General features: G+C 37.6%; 2 protein-coding genes across 3 annotated transcripts in view; one reads left to right on the forward strand and one right to left on the reverse strand.

Annotated features, from left to right (window-relative positions):
* LOC134536500 (5-hydroxytryptamine receptor-like) overlaps window positions 1-19,425 on the reverse strand; it is a 202,503-nt gene that overhangs the window by 34,041 nt on the left and 149,037 nt on the right. The window lies entirely within an intron of this gene.
* Window positions 93-10,884, forward strand: LOC134536682 (uncharacterized). Its single transcript, XM_063376525.1, has 2 exons — window positions 93-233; window positions 6,133-10,884. The coding sequence occupies exon 2, from the start codon at window positions 6,177-6,179 to the stop codon at window positions 8,262-8,264; it is 2,088 nt and encodes a 695-aa protein (XP_063232595.1). The 5' UTR covers window positions 93-233; window positions 6,133-6,176; the 3' UTR covers window positions 8,265-10,884.

Raw genomic sequence — 19,425 nt, forward strand, 5'->3', positions numbered from 1 at the left:
GCCGGTTTTCTGACTACGTGGGCAACCTGGCGCGGCCGACCGCGCGGCCGGCTTGTTGTAATAACTTTACGTGTTTGTAAAACACAGGAAAACTTCCCGTCAGGATGTTTTCCCCGTAGGGGTTTTGCGGCCAAGAAAATAGCTTAAAAGAGATGTAAAATGTTTTCGCGGGGCGGTAATCCTGTGGAAGGCTGTCATGCTGCCCGGCCGCGCGGCGACTTGGTAATGGTTAGGTGAGTGCTATCGGAAATGGCGCCTGAGTGATGCCGGACTCTTAGCCTTCAGTGTTTCTTCGTAGTTAACTTTAAAAATTCTCGTTTGGTGTATTATTTGCTCTTATAAATAATTTGTTCTTAGAAACTTAGTGGTTTTAACGTGTAATACGTTGAGCACTACCGTTCCCTTTTTATTTTCAAGTATAACTCGGTAATTTGTTTGCATCACGATCCTTGTCTTTTCATGTAAATGATGACGTTATAAACTTAAACTAAATAATTTCTAAAATCCGTTTCAAGGTAGTGGATGTTCTTAATAAATTTTAAAAATGAAGTTGTGGAAGAGCTAATGAAGCTTGGTATCACTGGGTGGCCTGGAGGAAATTATTACGATTATGTTAATGTGTTAGTACTACTAAGAAAATCTTATATATGGTTTATTGTTTTTCTGTCGGAATATCTATAAGGCTGGTAGCGGACATGGAAGGTGCCTCATTATTTGTCAGCTTTATTTAATTGTTATAAATAAATGTGATTGTTCTATTGTTTTTAGGTTACTCTTATTTTTTTCTCAGTATCCTGATTTTCTATTCTTGTATAAGAATACACCTACTAAGATTCAATCCTCAGTGAGATGCTCTATGGCTAGTTAATGTTTTGAGTTTCTTATGTTCAGAGCTACATTTTTGAAGAATTGAACCCCCCCTCTGAAAGTGAGACGTGACAAATGGTGGAGATCGCCGGTTAGTAGGTATAAAGAATGTTGGGATACTGAAAAATAAATTAAGATAAGAGTGTTAGGTGTGGTCTAACATTTTGATTTATTTTAGTGAAGAAGAAGAGCATGCAGTGCAGCTGGTGTATTAAGATTGATGTGTTTATAGGATTAATTGTGTAATGATAATAAAATTTATTTTAGGTTATTTCAGGAAACCAGTGGGAGACCAGGGATGGCTGTATTTGTCTAACAATAATTAATTTAAGGTGAAATGTGAAATGTATGCTTAAGTTAAGGACTAATGAAAATAATTTAAGGTGGAGTCTATTAGGGATGGCTAGTAAATACACAATTGAAATATTGGATGACAAAGTAAAAAACCCTGAGAACAGTGATAGTAGTTCTTCGTCAGATGATGAATCATTGAAAGTGTTAAAAGATAAATTAAGCGACATAAAACCAGAATTGAAAGATCAGAATTTAAACATGGAGACAGGCAGGTGTTTTGTGGACCCGGGATATTTTTTTGGAAAGAGATGTGAGGAGGTTGAGGAATTTTTAAAACAGTTTCGCAGAGCAGCCAAGGTAAATGGGTGGAATGAGCAAAAATGTTTGTCATACTTGCCTACATTTTTGAGAGGGCCTGCTTTAAAATGGTATGACAGCTGTGAGAGCACATTGGAGAATTTAACTACATTTGAGGAATTAGCAAATAAATTAAGGGATGCGTTTGTGAGAGTGGGTCACATAGAGGACTTAGAGTTAAGATTGCAGGCGCGAGTACAAGCAGTAGATGAACCTTTCGAGTCATTTGTGTACGACATATTGAATCTTTGTAACCGACTTGATGCTAAGATGAATGAAGCTAGTAAGGTTAGATATGTATTGCGTGGGTTAAGGCCAGACATTGTAGAGAAAGTTATGCTTTTCCCAAACAATACTGTGGAACAGTTACTAGGTAATTTGAGGAATATTGAGGCAGGTCTGTATTACGCTAAAAATCATGAGAGGACACAGTGGGTAAATTCGAAACAGGAACAAGTACCTATCAGAAATCTTAAAGAAATTCAAACACCAGAAAGAGAATTGTCATCTATCAACACGAGAATTGAGGACAGTTTGATAGAGTTTAATAAACAATTAAAACAATTACGCGGGGAACTGGATACCATGAGATTACAGGCACAACCAAAGTCACAGTTTAGAACTCAGGGAGGAAATTACAAAAATAACAGTACACTAACACAATACCATCGAAATCAGAACAACAATTTTTTCAGGCAGACCCCAAGTAATTCATTTCCAAAAATAACTGACAGACCACAGTGGACCTCAGATGGTAGGCCGATTTGTTTAAAATGCAAACGACCAGGTCACTTGATACGAGATTGCAAAACGTCACAACAGGGAAACTAAATAGGGCGAGAGTCGGTCGGGGTGACAACTCGTCCCTTGTTAACCAAATGTCTCTTTTACAAAATGACGGTATTTTAAGTCAGAAGACAAAAATGTTCGGAAAAGAAATCCCCGTTTTTATCGATACAGGAGCTGCGGTATCACTAATTGAGGATAGATTAGTACCGAAAAGTTGTTGGAAATCCGCAGAACCAAGAGGTTTTACAGGAGTCTCAGGAAGAGTTCAGAAACTTAATAAGATGGCCAAATTAAGATTTAAATTAGGACAGTATGTTTATTCACATGCGGTAGGTCTGGTGGAAGCCCCAATAAAAGGGATCATTTTAGGATGTGATTTTTTAACCAAATATGGAGCAGAAATTTCTTGTAAGGGAGGCCAGAAAATGTCATTGACCATAACACGTCCTGATTGCTTCGTAAATACCACAAATACCGAAATAAGGGAGGTTAAAAGCCAAACCAAAGTAAAAAGAGACAAAATTCAAGTAGATCAAAACCAAAATCGGGTTAATCATAATGTAGGTCAGGATGGAACACAGGAGTTAAGCCAAATCGAGCCAGAAAATATTTTCAGGTTAGGTTGTGTGACAGTTCACAATCATGTTAGAGTAGAGCCAAGGATGCATCATCTTATCGAAATTAATTTTGAAGGAAATAATTTACCTGATGAGGTGCTGATAGAGCCTAAGGAGGATATTTACAACAGATATTCTGTACTTGTACCTAGGAGTATTGTAAACAGAAAACAGCATACTCACATTTGGGTTACTAATACTACTAACCAGTCAGTTACTCTTCATAAGGGAATGAAATTAGGATATTTAAATGAGTTTGAGGAAACACCCAGTATCGAGAACAAAGAAGTAACTAAGGTATTACAAGCTAGAGATAAAAATAATGTCGATTTTGATGTGTCTAAATTAAACATTAATCCAGAGTTACCAGAGGAACAAAAAAACAGACTGGTAGAGTTGTTGTATAAATATCAAAATGTTTTCAGTTGGGACCCCAGCCAGATAGGGAGAACAAAAGAGGAAGTAGTTTTTCTGGATACAGGGGACAGCACACCCATATCATCTGTACCTTATCGAGTTTCTCCTGGGGAACGGGAAATTATTCATAACATAGTACAAGAACACATTAAAAATGGGATTGTGAGACCCTGTGACACGAGTTGGTGTTCACCAGTTGTTCTTGTTAGAAAAAAAGACAACGATTATAGGATGTGTGTGGACTACCGTCGTTTTAACACTATTCTTAAGGATAATAAATACCCCCTTCCTCGAATAGATGATTTCTTAAGTCACTTGACTGGTGCTAAGTATTTTACTCACTTGGATATGAATTCAGGATACCACCAATTGAGAGTAGCTGAACAGGATCAGGAAAAAACTGCATTTGTTACCACCGATGGTACTTTTTGTTTTGAAACCCTTCCTTTTGGTTTGAAAACCGCTCCGTCAATTTTTCAGAGATACATGGATAAGACTTTGGCAGGGTTAAAGTGGGGTTCATGCTTAGTCTATTTGGATGACATTCTAGTAGTGGGCAGTACGTTTAATCAACATCTTGACCGATTAGAACAAGTTTTTAAAAGGATGCAAAATGCTAATTTAACCTTGAAACCGTCAAAATGTACCTTCGGTTATTTTGAAACCGATGTGTTGGGACATTTGGTTAACCATGAAGGGATTAGACCCCACCCCGATAAAGTAGTAGCAGTGAAACAATTTCCTACACCTAAGGACCAACGAGGGGTGAGAAGCTTTTTAGGCCTAGCTTCTTTCTATCGTAAGTTTATAGCAAATTTCTCTCAGATTGCGAAACCCTTGTCGACATTGCTAAAGAAAAATGAAAAGTTTATCTGGACCGACAAGCAAGAACAAGCATTCCAAATTTTGAAAGAAAAGCTGATTTCTTCCCCCGTGTTAGCTCACTTCCAGGAAAACCAGCCCATTGAAATACATACAGATGCTAGTACCTTAGGGATAGGAGCCACATTGTTACAAAGAATTGATGGAAAATTACAACCTATTGCCTATGCCAGTCGAACTCTCACGTCAGCTGAGACTAGATATCCTATAACTCACCTTGAATGTTTAGCCTTGATTTATGCTTTAGACCAGTTTCGGCCTTACATTTACCTGAAGCCATTCAAAATTGTAACCGATCATCATAGCCTATGTTATTTGAATCGTTTGAAATTTAATGCTCATAGCGCAGGAAGGTTAACCAGGTGGGCATTGAAATTGATGGAGTATGAGTACACTGTATGTTATAGTAGTGGAAAAACTCATGTACATGTAGACAGTTTGAGTAGAAATGCTGTCAACACAGGGACAGCCCTTGACGAAGAAAAATCCCTTGAGTTACCTGTTTTTGTGATGCATGATGTGGATTTAGCTAAGCTGCAATATTCTGATGTGAGTCTAAGACCTTTAATTTCTGAGTTGACTCAACCGTCAGGAATCGATAATAAGTTAAGCCGACAAGCGAAAAATTTTTCTTTGCTGAATGGTGTTTTGTACAAAAATAACTCTAACCCAAGTGGTAGAGACAAGCTATTAGTAGTCCCAGAAAGCTTAAAGGCTGAAATTCTGAGGGAAAGTCACGACAATCCCACTTTTGGCGGTCACTTAGGAGTAGTTCGCACCGCAGACAAAATTATACGTCGTTATTATTGGACCAATATGCTAAAAGAGATTCAGGCCTATGTAAGGAGTTGTAGGGGATGTCAGGGGAAAAAGGGAGTTCCTCAAAAGAAAGCAGGGTTATTAGAACCATTACCTATCTGTGAACCTTTCGAACGTATTGGTGTCGATATTTTAGGCCCTTTTCCAAAAACCGTGTCAGGAAACAAATACATTCTTGTTGCTATTGATTACGGTACTCGATGGGCGGAGACTAAAGCCACCCCCACTAGTAACGCCAATGACGTAGCTAAGTTTTTACTAGAAAACATAATTTGTCGCCATTCTGTACCATGTTCCATATTGACAGATAGAGGAAAAGTTTTTACTTCCAAAGTCGTTAATGAATTACTTAGGTTAATGGATGTACAAAGTTTGAAAACCTCAGGATACAGGCCAAACACAAATGGATTATGTGAAAGATTAAATGGAACAATAGCAATGATGCTATCTCAGTATGTGGCATCCTCACAACGTAATTGGGATGAATATGTACCCTTGGTCACTTTGGCATACAACACGGCGAGGCAGGAAACATTAAAATTTAGCCCATTTGTGCTCATGTATGGTAGAGAACCTGTATTACCCTCAGATGTTCAATTAAGTCAGCCTGTAGAAGATGAGGACAGCCTTCGACTGCGTACTCGTTGGAAGGAGATCCTGCGACAGTCCAGAGAGAATTTAAAGAGACAACAGGGTATCGATAAAAAAAGGTATGACCGCAGACGACGAGCGGTGACCTATAAGATAGGACAGGAGGTTATGGTGTACACACCTGTTCGAAAAAAGGGTTTGTCAGAGAAACTATTGCATAAATGGTTCGGTCCTTATGTTGTGGTGGACAAATTGTCTAATAACCTGTACAGGTTAAAGAAGACGAGTCGAGGCAGAGATGTTTACGAAGTTACAAACGTAGAGAGAATGAAAAATTTTTACAGTGTATAAGTTATGATAAGTTATGTAATAGAGATTTTTTTATTGTGGTTGTGGATAACTAAATAAAACAAAGAGAGAGAGAAAAAAAAAATAATTCGAAAGTTTTGTAACACTTGTAAACAAAAATCGAGCCTGTCTAATATTTAGTTTTGTATAGAATTTTTACAGAGTCTTAAGGCGTGATCATCTTCCGTACTGACGATGAGGATGCTACACATCGTCCTGGTGCTCCTGCAGCTGGGAAGCAGCAGACAACATCGACCGCTACCTGAAGGAGCAGTGGGGGTGGTTGCGGGAGCGCATTTCGAGCCGATACCTCAGGTAACATTGTACACTTCATCGGTACCAGTAAATTTTAAGGTTGCTTGGCCAATGCAATTAGATGACATTCAGGATAGTATCAAAGAAATCACTTCTTGTCCCTCCAATAGTTCAAGTGAATGGTGTGTTATTTTCAAAGAATTAAAACATAGCTTAATTTATACTGACATGCTAATTAATAAGGTAAACGAAGCAGCAGGGGATGACGTATTGGATTTTCAGTCTCAAGTTCGGGAAAGACGAGGGTTAAATTTCATTGGAGAGTTTTTTCATTGGTGTTGTGACATTGCCGTCAATAGTCAATTGAATAATCTTTTCCTAAATGAACAACAAATGTCAGAACACATAAACAAGATGGAATCACAAATTTTAAACACTCATGAGGCACTGGCAAATATGAGCAACACTATTTTTGTTATAAACGAGGGAATGACCGGAATTCTAAAAAGAGTACAATCAAAATTCACAAATTTGTCTGATTACTTAAAAGACCTCCGAGAGACTATGGTGACTAAGTTTTCAGGAATGGTTCAAGACATAGGACATTCATTCCAGTTTCAGGTACTGTTGGCCTCTCAATTAGCCAAACAAGCGCATACATTTACAAGACTAGAGATTCTGGACCAGTGCCGGTCAAATAAAATACCTGCCATTGTAGTTACACCAGCTCAATTGAAAGAGAAATTAAATATGCTAAATGAAATTCTTAATAGGGATGGTTATGCGTTGTCCATAAGTGTATCAGAAGTTCAGAAATATTTTAATTTACCCATTTGTAAATGTCAAGTCCACAAGGAAAATTTATACCTTCAAATTAAAGTACCAATTGTTAAACTAAATTCCAATTGGAGATTGTTTCAGTTTGTCGCAGTCCCATTTCAGTGGAAGAACTCAACTTGTCATTTGGATCATGCTCCGAATTTTCTGGCAGTGGATGGAGACCATCTAATCACTATTCAGGGTAGAAATTTATTAGATTGTAGACCATTTGAAGATAAATTGTGTTTTGTTCCCAGGTTCTCCGGAGATACCCTAGGTAGTGCTTTGTGTCCAAAGGCTCTTTTTCAGGGGATTACCGTTGAAAATCTTAGTACCACATGTGCGTTTCGATGCCATTCCGGAAACCAACTGATGATCACCCAGGCTGGACCAGAGCGGTACTTCCTAACAAACCCGTCAGGAAAATTAGACTTGCAATGCATGAAACATAACAATGAATCTTTATTTTTAGGAAGTGGAGACATCCTCGGAGCTGTAGATATAGAAGTACCGTGTGATTGTCGTTTGTATTTAAACCAAGAACTTAAAATTAACGAGTTGTATCCATGTGATGCGTTAACAAAATCTAAATTTCAATTGGTACATGTAATACCAGCTGCTTGGACGAAGTTACGTAAATTGAAAATTTTCCCTCATCCTACGTCAACACATACAGTTTTTCCATCCTTAATGGATTGTTTAGATGAAAATTGGCCAACTCTAATACCACATTTAAATTTTTCTTTGACAAAGTTTGAAACCCCTTTAGACCCGATTCATTTAAGAGAACCAGAAAACGTACCAAGATTTGTAATGAAAAACTTACAGAGTATTGCGCTTTCCATTGTAAGTAGTGTATTATTATTTATTATTATTAAAAATCCATATCTAGTAGGTATTGGAACGCTACCAAGAGTATCCGCCTTGGACAATGTTACTACCCTTGGCATAGAAATAAGTGTAACTGTAATTACTATATTGGTAATAGTTGGAATGTTTTTAGTTCTGTTATTAAAATATCTGAGAAATCGGAAACCCCTCAGTATGTCTGTAGAAATCTCGACTACAGTAGAAAATGCTGTTCCTTCTACCAGTGGAAAGGTAGAATTAAAAGACATACTAGCCAGAGATAATGGTTGTGTAGCTAAGTTATCCAGTGAAACTGGGGAGGAATTGAAAGTAACCATTTCCATTTGTGATGATCAGTAGTGAATGAATTTTGTTCAATGTAAAGCTTTACCTACGATTAGAAAAATTAGAATTTGATTAATGTTTATGTGAAGGGGCATGCGCCCATAAATAATTTTTATAGAACCAAATAACGATGGAGGGAGAATACCAGGTTCAATAAGGGGAATTATGACGTCAGGACTAATCATTGAGAAAGTGGGTGGGATCCTTTCCGTATTCCCATTTTCCACCATAACCCCCCCCCCCCCCCTTGTGTTTTTATTATTCAAGAAGTGACATTGATAGTTTTCGTCAATCGAAGAGAATGACTTTTGAGGCGGACTTGTTAAGGGCAATTTCGAAAGGAGTGCTGTGGTGCAGCTCCATGCAGAACTCTTGTCCCTTCTCGAGTTGGGAGAAGGCGCGTCGTTAAGGGTCAGCCAGATACCACGTGGGCCAGTTGGGAGAAGAGGACCTGCTTCTACCCATTGCTGCGGGCTGGTGCCCGTATCGTCGAATCGTGTGGTGATGCACGATTACCAGGAGTATCAGCGGTTTGGGAGTGGCCATGTCCAAGGACAGTGATTACGCATCGCGATAGGGTGTGGCCCCCCAAACAACAAATTTATCGAGAAGACTAGAATTATCCATCGTTTGAAACTACTGACCTGACGTTCAAAACAAAGTGTATAGCAAGACAAGGCCAGTGTAGTTATAAACTTTCAACCTACACGTGGACACAGTCAAGTTTTTGTTGTAAATTTTCCTATTAGGTACCTTACCTTATCCTTCCTCTACGAAATGTGGGGGGTAGGCTTTTCTTCAAGATGTTGAATATTGCAGATGAGTTACGAGTTTAGTTTTTGAATAGTTACTTGTTTTAAGAATCTTTAAAAGTTATTTTTGTGTTGATACCTGGTATGACCCTCCTTGGTTAGTTGTGTTGATCTATGTTGATCTCATGAATACTTCTTGATAAACACATGAAAATACGTCATTAACTTAAGTAAGATAATTTAATTGTTTGATTTGTTCACTATTATTTTGATGTTTGAGAGTTTTTTTTTTAGTTGTTTGTAATTGTATGACTCCTGATGCTGCTCATGTATTTTGTGTAGGAATGGTGTCGTGTACCGTGGATGACGAGCAGTTGGGATGAACGACGTCGGGATGAACCGGCTGGGAGAGGCAGAAGTTGGAGTGGGGTGTGATTCTGCAGCTCACAGTTCCGCTGGCTGTTCCTGTCTCTGCCCTGAGTTGGTGCATCTCTTCGCCGTATCCCTCCTGGCTGCTTGCTGTCCCAAGCAGTGCTAACATGTGAAATTTTGTAAAACACATTTGTCCTCCGAGAGGAAATTGTCAATAAGTGCTAGTAGAACTTAGAGTTGGTATTTATACCTAAACAACAACCACTGTAATCACTAATTTAAATTTGTAACTGGATCACATAGAAATGATAGGGACAATTGGTTTTTTTTTTTGAAGCAAACTTAAATATTCCCCAAGCATTGTTGTAAGCTTGTGGGGCACAAGCTCCTGCCGCCCGGGGTGATGTCGCGTAGCTCAAAATTATCATTAATTTATTTAATTAGTTTATTTGTTGAAAATACAATTTTAAATTCTTTTCGCTAGTTCGGGACTTGGTTTCCCTCACGCTAAGATGGGGTAACACCTTTGTTGGATTTGGGTTTGCGGGGGGGCTGGAAGAGTGCGAGTCTTGCACGTCTTTGTCTGGGAACGCAGGCGTGACCGCGTTTCAGCCAGGCCAGCTGACACGTTGTTTGCTGCAGTTCCAGAGAAACGCGGCGCAGACTTGTTTGTCGTTTTTTTTTGAGGCCAGCTGAGAGCGCAGATTGTGCGCAGTCGCCGTGCGCAGGCGAGTGTCGCAATCTAGCGGCCGGTTTTCTGACTACGTGGGCAACCTGGCGCGGCCGACCGCGCGGCCGGCTTGTTGTAATAACTTTACGTGTTTGTAAAACACAGGAAAACTTCCCGTCAGGATGTTTTCCCCGTAGGGGTTTTGCGGCCAAGAAAATAGCTTAAAAGAGATGTAAAATGTTTTCGCGGGGCGGTAATCCTGTGGAAGGCTGTCATGCTGCCCGGCCGCGCGGCGACTTGGTAATGGTTAGGTGAGTGCTATCGGAAATGGCGCCTGAGTGATGCCGGACTCTTAGCCTTCAGTGTTTCTTCGTAGTTAACTTTAAAAATTCTCGTTTGGTGTATTATTTGCTCTTATAAATAATTTGTTCTTAGAAACTTAGTGGTTTTAACGTGTAATACGTTGAGCACTACCGTTCCCTTTTTATTTTCAAGTATAACTCGGTAATTTGTTTGCATCACGATCCTTGTCTTTTCATGTAAATGATGACGTTATAAACTTAAACTAAATAATTTCTAAAATCCGTTTCAAGGTAGTGGATGTTCTTAATAAATTTTAAAAATGAAGTTGTGGAAGAGCTAATGAAGCTTGGTATCACTGGGTGGCCTGGAGGAAATTATTACGATTATGTTAATGTGTTAGTACTACTAAGAAAATCTTATATATGGTTTATTGTTTTTCTGTCGGAATATCTATAAGGCTGGTAGCGGACATGGAAGGTGCCTCATTATTTGTCAGCTTTATTTAATTGTTATAAATAAATGTGATTGTTCTATTGTTTTTAGGTTACTCTTATTTTTTTCTCAGTATCCTGATTTTCTATTCTTGTATAAGAATACACCTACTAAGATTCAATCCTCAGTGAGATGCTCTATGGCTAGTTAATGTTTTGAGTTTCTTATGTTCAGAGCTACATTTTTGAAGAATTGAACCCCCCCTCTGAAAGTGAGACGTGACAATATAATATTATATTTTTGTAATCGATAGTTTTGATGGACAAGGCCCCAGTAACTTTGTTCTATGTTATTTTATAATTATTGAAACTAACGAGGTCTTATTTTTCTATTTAATTAGTAATTGGTTCTCTAATACTGTAAAAATATAAAGTTCCACCATTGATCTTATGTAACTAACACTGTCAAGCAAAGAAAAAAGAACATGTACCAATCCACTATGAAAATGAAAGTATGAAAACTATAATGCCAAATAAACAGGGTAAGCTTTGAAATAAACAAACTTTTATTTATTTAACTGAATCAACACTCGATCCACTTTATTCTTCTTCTTTTGAGAATGATTGAATTTGTTTAGTGTTTGCTCTGGTGTTCGCTTCGGGTTTACATGTTCTCCCCTTTCTTTACCCAAGCAGCTTCTGGGCGTTTCACGAACTATTGAATGATTCTCTTAAGAGAACACGAGGGGCGTTACAACGGTAATTCAGTAACATCGAATTAATTAAGAAATTCCGTTGGAAAATTCTCGACATTACTTTAGTTTATCACGGAGACAATGGACTTGTATGTGACTGTTTCAACTGCCATTCTGTCTAGAATTATGTTGTTCATATAGTATATGCCGACCTTTTTAGCCGCTAACATGGCTCTTCCGCGTAACGATGCGTGATTTTTATAATTAGTTTTGATGCTTTAGAATACCTTGTCTTCTATTTCTTATTTTGAATTCACGATTTGCAAAAATTAGATGGGATGGTGATTTTTCCTGTTTCTGAATTTGTAGGTACAGTGCCGTTACAGACCTCGTGTCATTGTCTTGAAAATATGTCCGCTGTGGGATCGGTTTGAAGCTGAACTCTCATATTTGTCGTTAAATGCATTTTTTTGACGGTGATTCAAATAGTTCAATATTTCAAACAGGCATTTAATTCATCAACTGGTGTTGAGCGAAATTTAACTGGAAGCGTTTGCCTGAAGTCACCGGATGCTTCACCAAAATTGAACCTGATTATATGTCAAGTCTTTCAATGTATCGTCTAATGCTTCCAATGACTTCTTGTGAGCCAACTCACAAAAATTGCGTACCATAGTAAGCGAAAAAAAAAGACTGTAAAATTATTTTCCTTTTTTTTCTCGCGTGCATTCCAAGGAGAATATATTCATTCCATAAGAGTCTAATCTCCTTTCTCTCTAGACCTTCCAGAGATAATTAGGTTCCAAGCTACATATCAGCAGAATGTGAATAAAACGTATACATATTTTATTAAAACGTAAAATATATTTTCTTTTCCAAAAATACTTAGAGCCGTATATGTTTATTTCTAACCAAAAAACATAATATGAAAATTCATTCTTCTTACTTTGAAAATGAAGGAATTCTCGAAAAACATTCGCATTATTTTTGGAAAATCCTACTAATATTAAAAACGCGAAATTTTGTAAGTATGGATGGATGGATGTTTGTTACCCTTTCACGTAAAAACTACTAAATGGATTTGAATGAAATTTGGCCTACAGCTAGCTTATAACCTGGATTAACACATATACCCCATATTAATATGAAATTCCATCCCTAAGGGAGTGAAAAAGTGATAATTTCATTTTATATCAGAAAAAATCTGAGGTCATAGATATACAAATAGTGAATGAGTGTCATTTCTCTATGTCTGACACACATACTAAATTCTGGCAAATTAATATTTTTCTCCTTGGTGAGACCAGTCCGCTTAGTGGAGCTCACAGCGGCTAGCAAAATAAAGGCGCTAATAACAGTTTTGTTCTTAACTTCGTCAATTGATAGAGTTGCCTTGAATTTTAAACGCACCATCGTTTGATGCGTTTGTCATGTCTTTAATTTTCGTTTGTTTGTGCCGTATGCGTTCCTATACAATTCATCCGATTGCGATGAAATTTTGGTGATTTGTTATGCGCATGCCCATGAAGGTTACGGAGAAGGTATAACAATATTTCAATAGTTGGAGCACGAATCGTGTCAAAAAACGTGTTTATTTCATTTTATATAGCGGCACTTCGTCTGTTTTTGTTTTTATAAGTGCGCACGCATGACACAATTTATTTAAATATAAAAGAGAGACAGAGATAGAGTGATATATATATATATAATGTGAGATAGAGACGGAGAGATAAGTTGTGATGGAGCGAGGTATATAGAATGAAATGGGTTAGATAAAGAGATGTAACTATAGATGTATAGAGCTATATAGAGACATATATATAATATATAGAGATATTGGGAAGTATATATGTAGATATAAAGAGATAAGTAGAGATAGAGAGATACATAGATGTATATAGATGTAGCTAGAGATAAATATATATAGAGAGATAGATAGACGATTTGTATATGTGGAACTACTTCAAACATATTACAAAACAAAACTGAATGAGGCATTGCAATGCAGGCCGAGCATTAGCTAGATAATAGAATCCTTTCAATATTAGTAATCTCTTATTTTTCAGCTTTTTTCTATATTGCTTTATAAAGTATAAATTACATACAAACCAGGTAAATAACTATAAACTGGCAGAACAACGTCTGTCGCGACCTGACAGTGATATAAATTAATTTTCACACTTGACATTCAAATTAAGAAGACAATTACTAACTACACCCTGTGTTCAGCCCAGGCAAAGCCGGGTATTGCAGCTAGTTTAACTATAAAAAACACTTCCTTATTGAAATGAAACGTTGTATTAAAATTTCAAGTCAATCGACCAACTACTTTTTCGTGTCTTACGAGATCAAACATACGGATGCTGTATATTTGCATGCAGGGTAACCCTGATGTTTCCCCTGGATTTGACTGCACAACCAGCCTCTCACCCCTTCAATGTGCCCCAAATTTTTGTCGCACACTAACAATGCTCTTATTTTCTGAAACTAAACAGGTGCGGCTCGCAGGTATACCCTTAACTCCTCCTTACGCAACTTGTACATCCAAGCTAAAGCCATGCTGGTGGTTAGCGAAAGGCAAAACAAGAGAAATAAAGACAACAAAGGAAAAAATGTACCGCGGCTGCGTCTCTGACTAGCAAATTAGCGCAGTTATGGGGAGTTAAAGGGCTCTAATGTCGGCCCGAGTGGTCAGAAGTGGCAGTCGCAGTTGCCGAAACCAAAATATGCGTAGAATGAATTAAAAGTAATTTATGTCAGACATATGAAAGGAAAGACTTAAAATATGAAAGACCAACATTTAATTACTGTGAGGCAAATTGATTTACAATAAACACAACCAGCATGTAATGAACTTGGGCCACTGAAGGTAAAAAATACAAAGTACTGGAGCACATATATACCATAAAAAATGTAGAAAAATATACAAGGTTAATTAAAACCGCACATTTTATGATATTAAACGTTAGGCACATACCAGCAAATATGAAATTTTAAATTTACAATCAAGGCTAGAAGGCCCCAAAAATTAACGATAAAAGGCAAAGCTGAACCAATGCAATGAAAATAATTGAAATCCATATCATACGCGCAACTTTCCTTGCGTGTATAAATTTAACCTACACATATTAGCAACAAGGCCTAAGATTACTAAAAATGAGAAAAAATTAAAAAAGTATTCTTCGAAGCTGAAAGACCAAGGTCATAATGACGGGCGTCAAAAGTAATAGTTTTAAGTACCTACTTCTTAAGCCACAAGAGTATTTCTCGCAAAAGTATGTCTATAAAATTCACTTTTAGCGTGCATAAAAAAACATTAATTTAGCATGCCGATATGTTCATTTGGAACACGAGCGTAAGCCTCCATATTCGTGTATAACTCCATCGCAGAACACAACTATTGCACCACCCAAAATTTGCTGCCTATCCCAAAGTCAATTTCATGTTCTTAGAATGTATGCTGAGGCTAGGTTTTAGTGAATGTAGCTACTATTAAGGTAAACTATATTGACTGCTATAGCTTGCAAAACTTTAAAGAGTCCCAGTCACAGCTAGGGCCAAAAAAATACCTGCTGATGTGCAAAGAGATTCGTGTTTAACCGTACTATAGCCGAATTAAATTCTTAGAAAAGCCAAAATGTATTTGATGGCTCCCCAAGCACTTAAAATGGCCATCGAAACGAAAAACCATTTAAAAAATAGCCCCAGTAATATTTAAAATGGCTCAATCCACAAAGTAAGGACCCACCTACAGCATTACTTGCGGTGTAATTGCAGCAGCTTGTAACAACAGGCTCAAATCACAGCCTGAAGCGGGCTGGCGAACAAAATCTTTACCAGCACAGCCGATGTGTGTGATAATTGTAAGTTAGTTCCAACGCACGCCAGACACAGCCCGATGCCTGGCTGCCAGCGCATGATGGCACTGCTTTCTTGTTACAATGCAGCAACTCTGCAGTCTTATGAGTCTTGAGCGTGACCTCCGCTCATGATGCTAACAGCTCGGCTACAGCAGTAGAAGTCCACAGCCCGGGGTCTACCGTAGAAGTCCCGCGCGCGACGAGCGCCGCAGCAACAGTTCAGGCTCTACGGCTCTACGCGCCGGTGGCGCCGTGCAATGGCAGGGACGCGAAACACACACCAAGGCCTATAGTTCCTGGGGAAGCCTTCATTTTACAGACGAGAGAGCCACACCCGAAGTTCCCCCAAGTTCATGCTCGCTTTTTTTTCCCGTTCTATCTCATTGTATAAACCGGCGTGGCATTAAATTTTGCGGTCGATTAAGATAGGTTAGCTACATTATAAATACTTTAAAACATTGTGGATGGTTGGTTATATAAGGTAAGAATATCTACATTAAAAATACTGTAAAATCATTTTATGGTTGCTTAGCAAATAACTTTTTAATATGTAGCTATCTAGCGCTAGGAAACCGTTTACCTGATTTCACAGTATCTTTAATGTAGCTATCCTAACCAAATCAACCGTCCACAATGTTTTAAAGTATTTATAATGTAGCTAACCTTACCTAATTGACCATTAGTTATCATGAGTTACAATTAACAAAAAAAAAAAACAACCTAAAATGCACGATCGGGCGTTTGGCTCTCTCGTCTGTGAAAAGAAGGCTTCCCATAGTTCCTGTACGCTGACAACTGAGTGGCGAAATTTATCGGGAGACTCAGACACAAAAAAAATGGTCTGCTCCAAACCAAATAAATTAATTAAACCAACAGAATTATAAATAAATAATATATATAATGATGGATGACAAATAAATTAATTTTAATACAACCAAACGAAATACAGTGAGGCGTGCAGCACTCATCAACAACAATGTTTTCCCTTGAAGTAGCTTGGCTTCTGGGTTTTAGCCATGTACTTGGCGAATAATTCACCGAAGTTTCGGTCGACATTGCAGTCGCCATCATCAGGGAGAAGTTACCTACTGAATAGGTAACTGCTACCTGATGGCCGTGAAACCTGAGAACATTATTGATGTTTTCCAATATCAGTAGAGTGACTTGAAATATTTATTATAATACATATTGTAATTGTTATTTAATATAAAATCAAATATAATATCATATTAAACATTATGAATGAAACCACAATGAAACTAATATAATTAAGTTAGTGTAATTTGTTGATCAAAATTTGCATACTTGCTATAGGCCTACTATCTTATCTTCTCTTACTTATGCATATGTTTGAATTCTTTTCATACGGTAGAAACTCTAAACTCTCAACTTTGGGGTTGAATCTGGTGTTAACATTTAATTGTGACAATTTGTGTAGCCATTTATAACAGGGTTATGTAACATCCTTTGACTATAATTATATTATATAACCCGTTTGTAAACACCCGAGAGCATTACAATTTAATAACCTCTATTTTATATGTTATTATTTAATTTCTTCATGACACGTCTTCCAACAACTCCAGGTGTGCAACACGAGTATTCTTTCTTTCCGTCGCTCGACCATTAAGATTATTTACACAAAATATGGCTGCCATACGTTTCATTGGATGCTTTCTCAGAATTTAACGATACTTCAGGGCGATCAAAATGGAAAAGTTTTATATCCACGTCGTTTCGAAGAAAAATAACATTACAGGTTTTTTACGGGACAGTTTTGTTTAGGAACCTCCGGAAATATGATTACTTATATTTTATAAAGAAATGTTTTTTGTCATTGCAATGTTTTATATAAAACAATGATACCAGTATGTGACAGACAGAAAAACTATACAGCCACGAGCAAAAAATATACTGTATCGTTGCGTCAATATATAACTGTGATCGAAAGTCTGTCCTATAAAATTGTTTCAAATTTGACAGTTAATAAAAATATGACTTGTGGTAATCATTTTCCCAGTCTCCAGTTAGTAGAGCTTGCATAATGGCTCAGTTTGGAAATGGACGGGGATGTGATTGTTTGTGAGTGGCTCCTCTATCTCGCTGTAAAAGACGACGGCAGAGACTAAGAGAAATCTGGGTGCACCCAGTATTACGAGCTAGACTGACACATGGAATGTTTGTGACGTAGTATCCAAAACTATGACAAACCAAATTCTGTAATTGTTTTAGAATGTCCATAAAATTTGCTGTAGAACTCGCAAGAAAATGTAGTTTTCTGTAATACACTTTTAGCGTATCTATACTAATATTATAAAACTGAAGAGTATGTTTGTTTGAACGCGCTAATCTCAGGAACCACTCGTCCGATTTGAAAAATTCTTTCAGTATTGGATAGTTCATTTATCGAGGAAGGCTAAAGGCTATATTATATTATCAATAACATTAGGAATCCTTACTAAAAGTCCAATTTAGAATCAAATGCGTTGGAGGGGGTTAGATACAACATGCATTACATGTACGAAGTGTGTGTTAATGCCGCAGGCGCTATTGCCTATTAACATTGTTGCCACGCACTAGATGCCTTATCATTCTTAATTTTCCCATACCAGTTAGAAACACCCGTGTGATATTAACAACGAAGCAATCAGTACCCTCATAAGAGTTCAATTAGTATTTAAATACTTTTTATCACTTTAAATCGCAAAACTAAACTATTGTTTTTTTTTTTCCACTCTCTGTGTTTAATTTGTTTTTTTTTGCCCTTTTTTTCAAATTTATATACTTTACAGACTTGAAACTTCACAGTAATGTTCCTTATGTTACACAGGATGACATTTTCCGAAAATTAGATCCCATGGATGGTTAAAACCAGGCAACAGTGGGTACTTTGTCTGCATGAGAATAGGATTATGCATAGTTCATGCCTTCTGCGTCTCCATGGCAACAGGCATCGCGCGGCAGTGGCGTACCCACAAGGAGGGGCATGTATAATAAGCGGCGCAAGAGTGATCTGCCGGTAGACTGGCGTAGCGAAGTACGGGTACATCAGTTGTACGATGCGTGCACGAGTCGGGAAACCATCGGTGCTATTCATTTTCTCTCCGATACATTATACAGCATTCTAATAAATTTTCACTAATTTTGTTTTATTTACCATTACTGTAAATGGGAGATGTGGCTTTTTTTTCTTTTTAGTATAGCCGTGCGAAGCCGGGTCCGGCAGTTAGTAAGTATATAAATCTAATTCCTGAAACTGGGATTTAGGCTGGGGATGGAGATTCTCAATCCGTCATCTTTGATTGTGATGTCACGGCGGCCATCGTCGATGACCTTGAATTTAACATTGACCTTGACCTCTGAACTTGGTTTCTACCTCAGTCGCCATCTTGGATAACATAATCTTGAAATTTAGCACCCAAATCTCAGAAAGTTGCAATTGTAATGTGCGGCTGCGCTCAATATGATATTTCGTCTAAAGAACAAATATAGATTGGCCGTGGAAGCGCCAGGCAGAAACAGTACTAAACACATTACCCATAGGGGCACAGCGCACACACAACAAAATTTATGATTAACCTCCTTAAAACTTGGGAAGGTTATGTGTATCGTGATCAAAGATAAGAAAATAATAGGATCTGGTTTGGTTTATATTGGCATTTACTTAATGATTTTGTTGCTGTTATTTCTACTTTACAAACCCTATTCCACTGAAGATAACCCATGGCATTACAGCCGAAACAAAATTCCAAGAAAATTGTTGACCTTATTTGCTATACTTAATACATTAAATCTTGTTAAACAATAAACCAAATGGGAGGCCCCGGGGCGAGATATTATAATAAGTAACAATGGTTATAATTGACTGAACTAAAGGTCATTTGGTTTCTTAAATTTACAGGCCATTGAATATTGAGCGCGCAGGCTCTTCATAAGACAAATTATAAAAAAAATTACATTTACTCGTTAAATGAATAAAAGTGTCCTGAAACTGGTTGTTCAGAAATATAAATTATTTTGTGGTTTTTCCACTCAGGGAAAAAGATGTTGAAAGCTGGAACTCTTGAGAAATTCTCCGATTGCAGGAGGCGAT

The sequence above is a fragment of the Bacillus rossius genome, chromosome 11, assembly GCF_032445375.1.
Source record: "Bacillus rossius redtenbacheri isolate Brsri chromosome 11, Brsri_v3, whole genome shotgun sequence".
In the NCBI taxonomy this organism is placed as follows: domain Eukaryota; kingdom Metazoa; phylum Arthropoda; class Insecta; order Phasmatodea; family Bacillidae; genus Bacillus; species Bacillus rossius.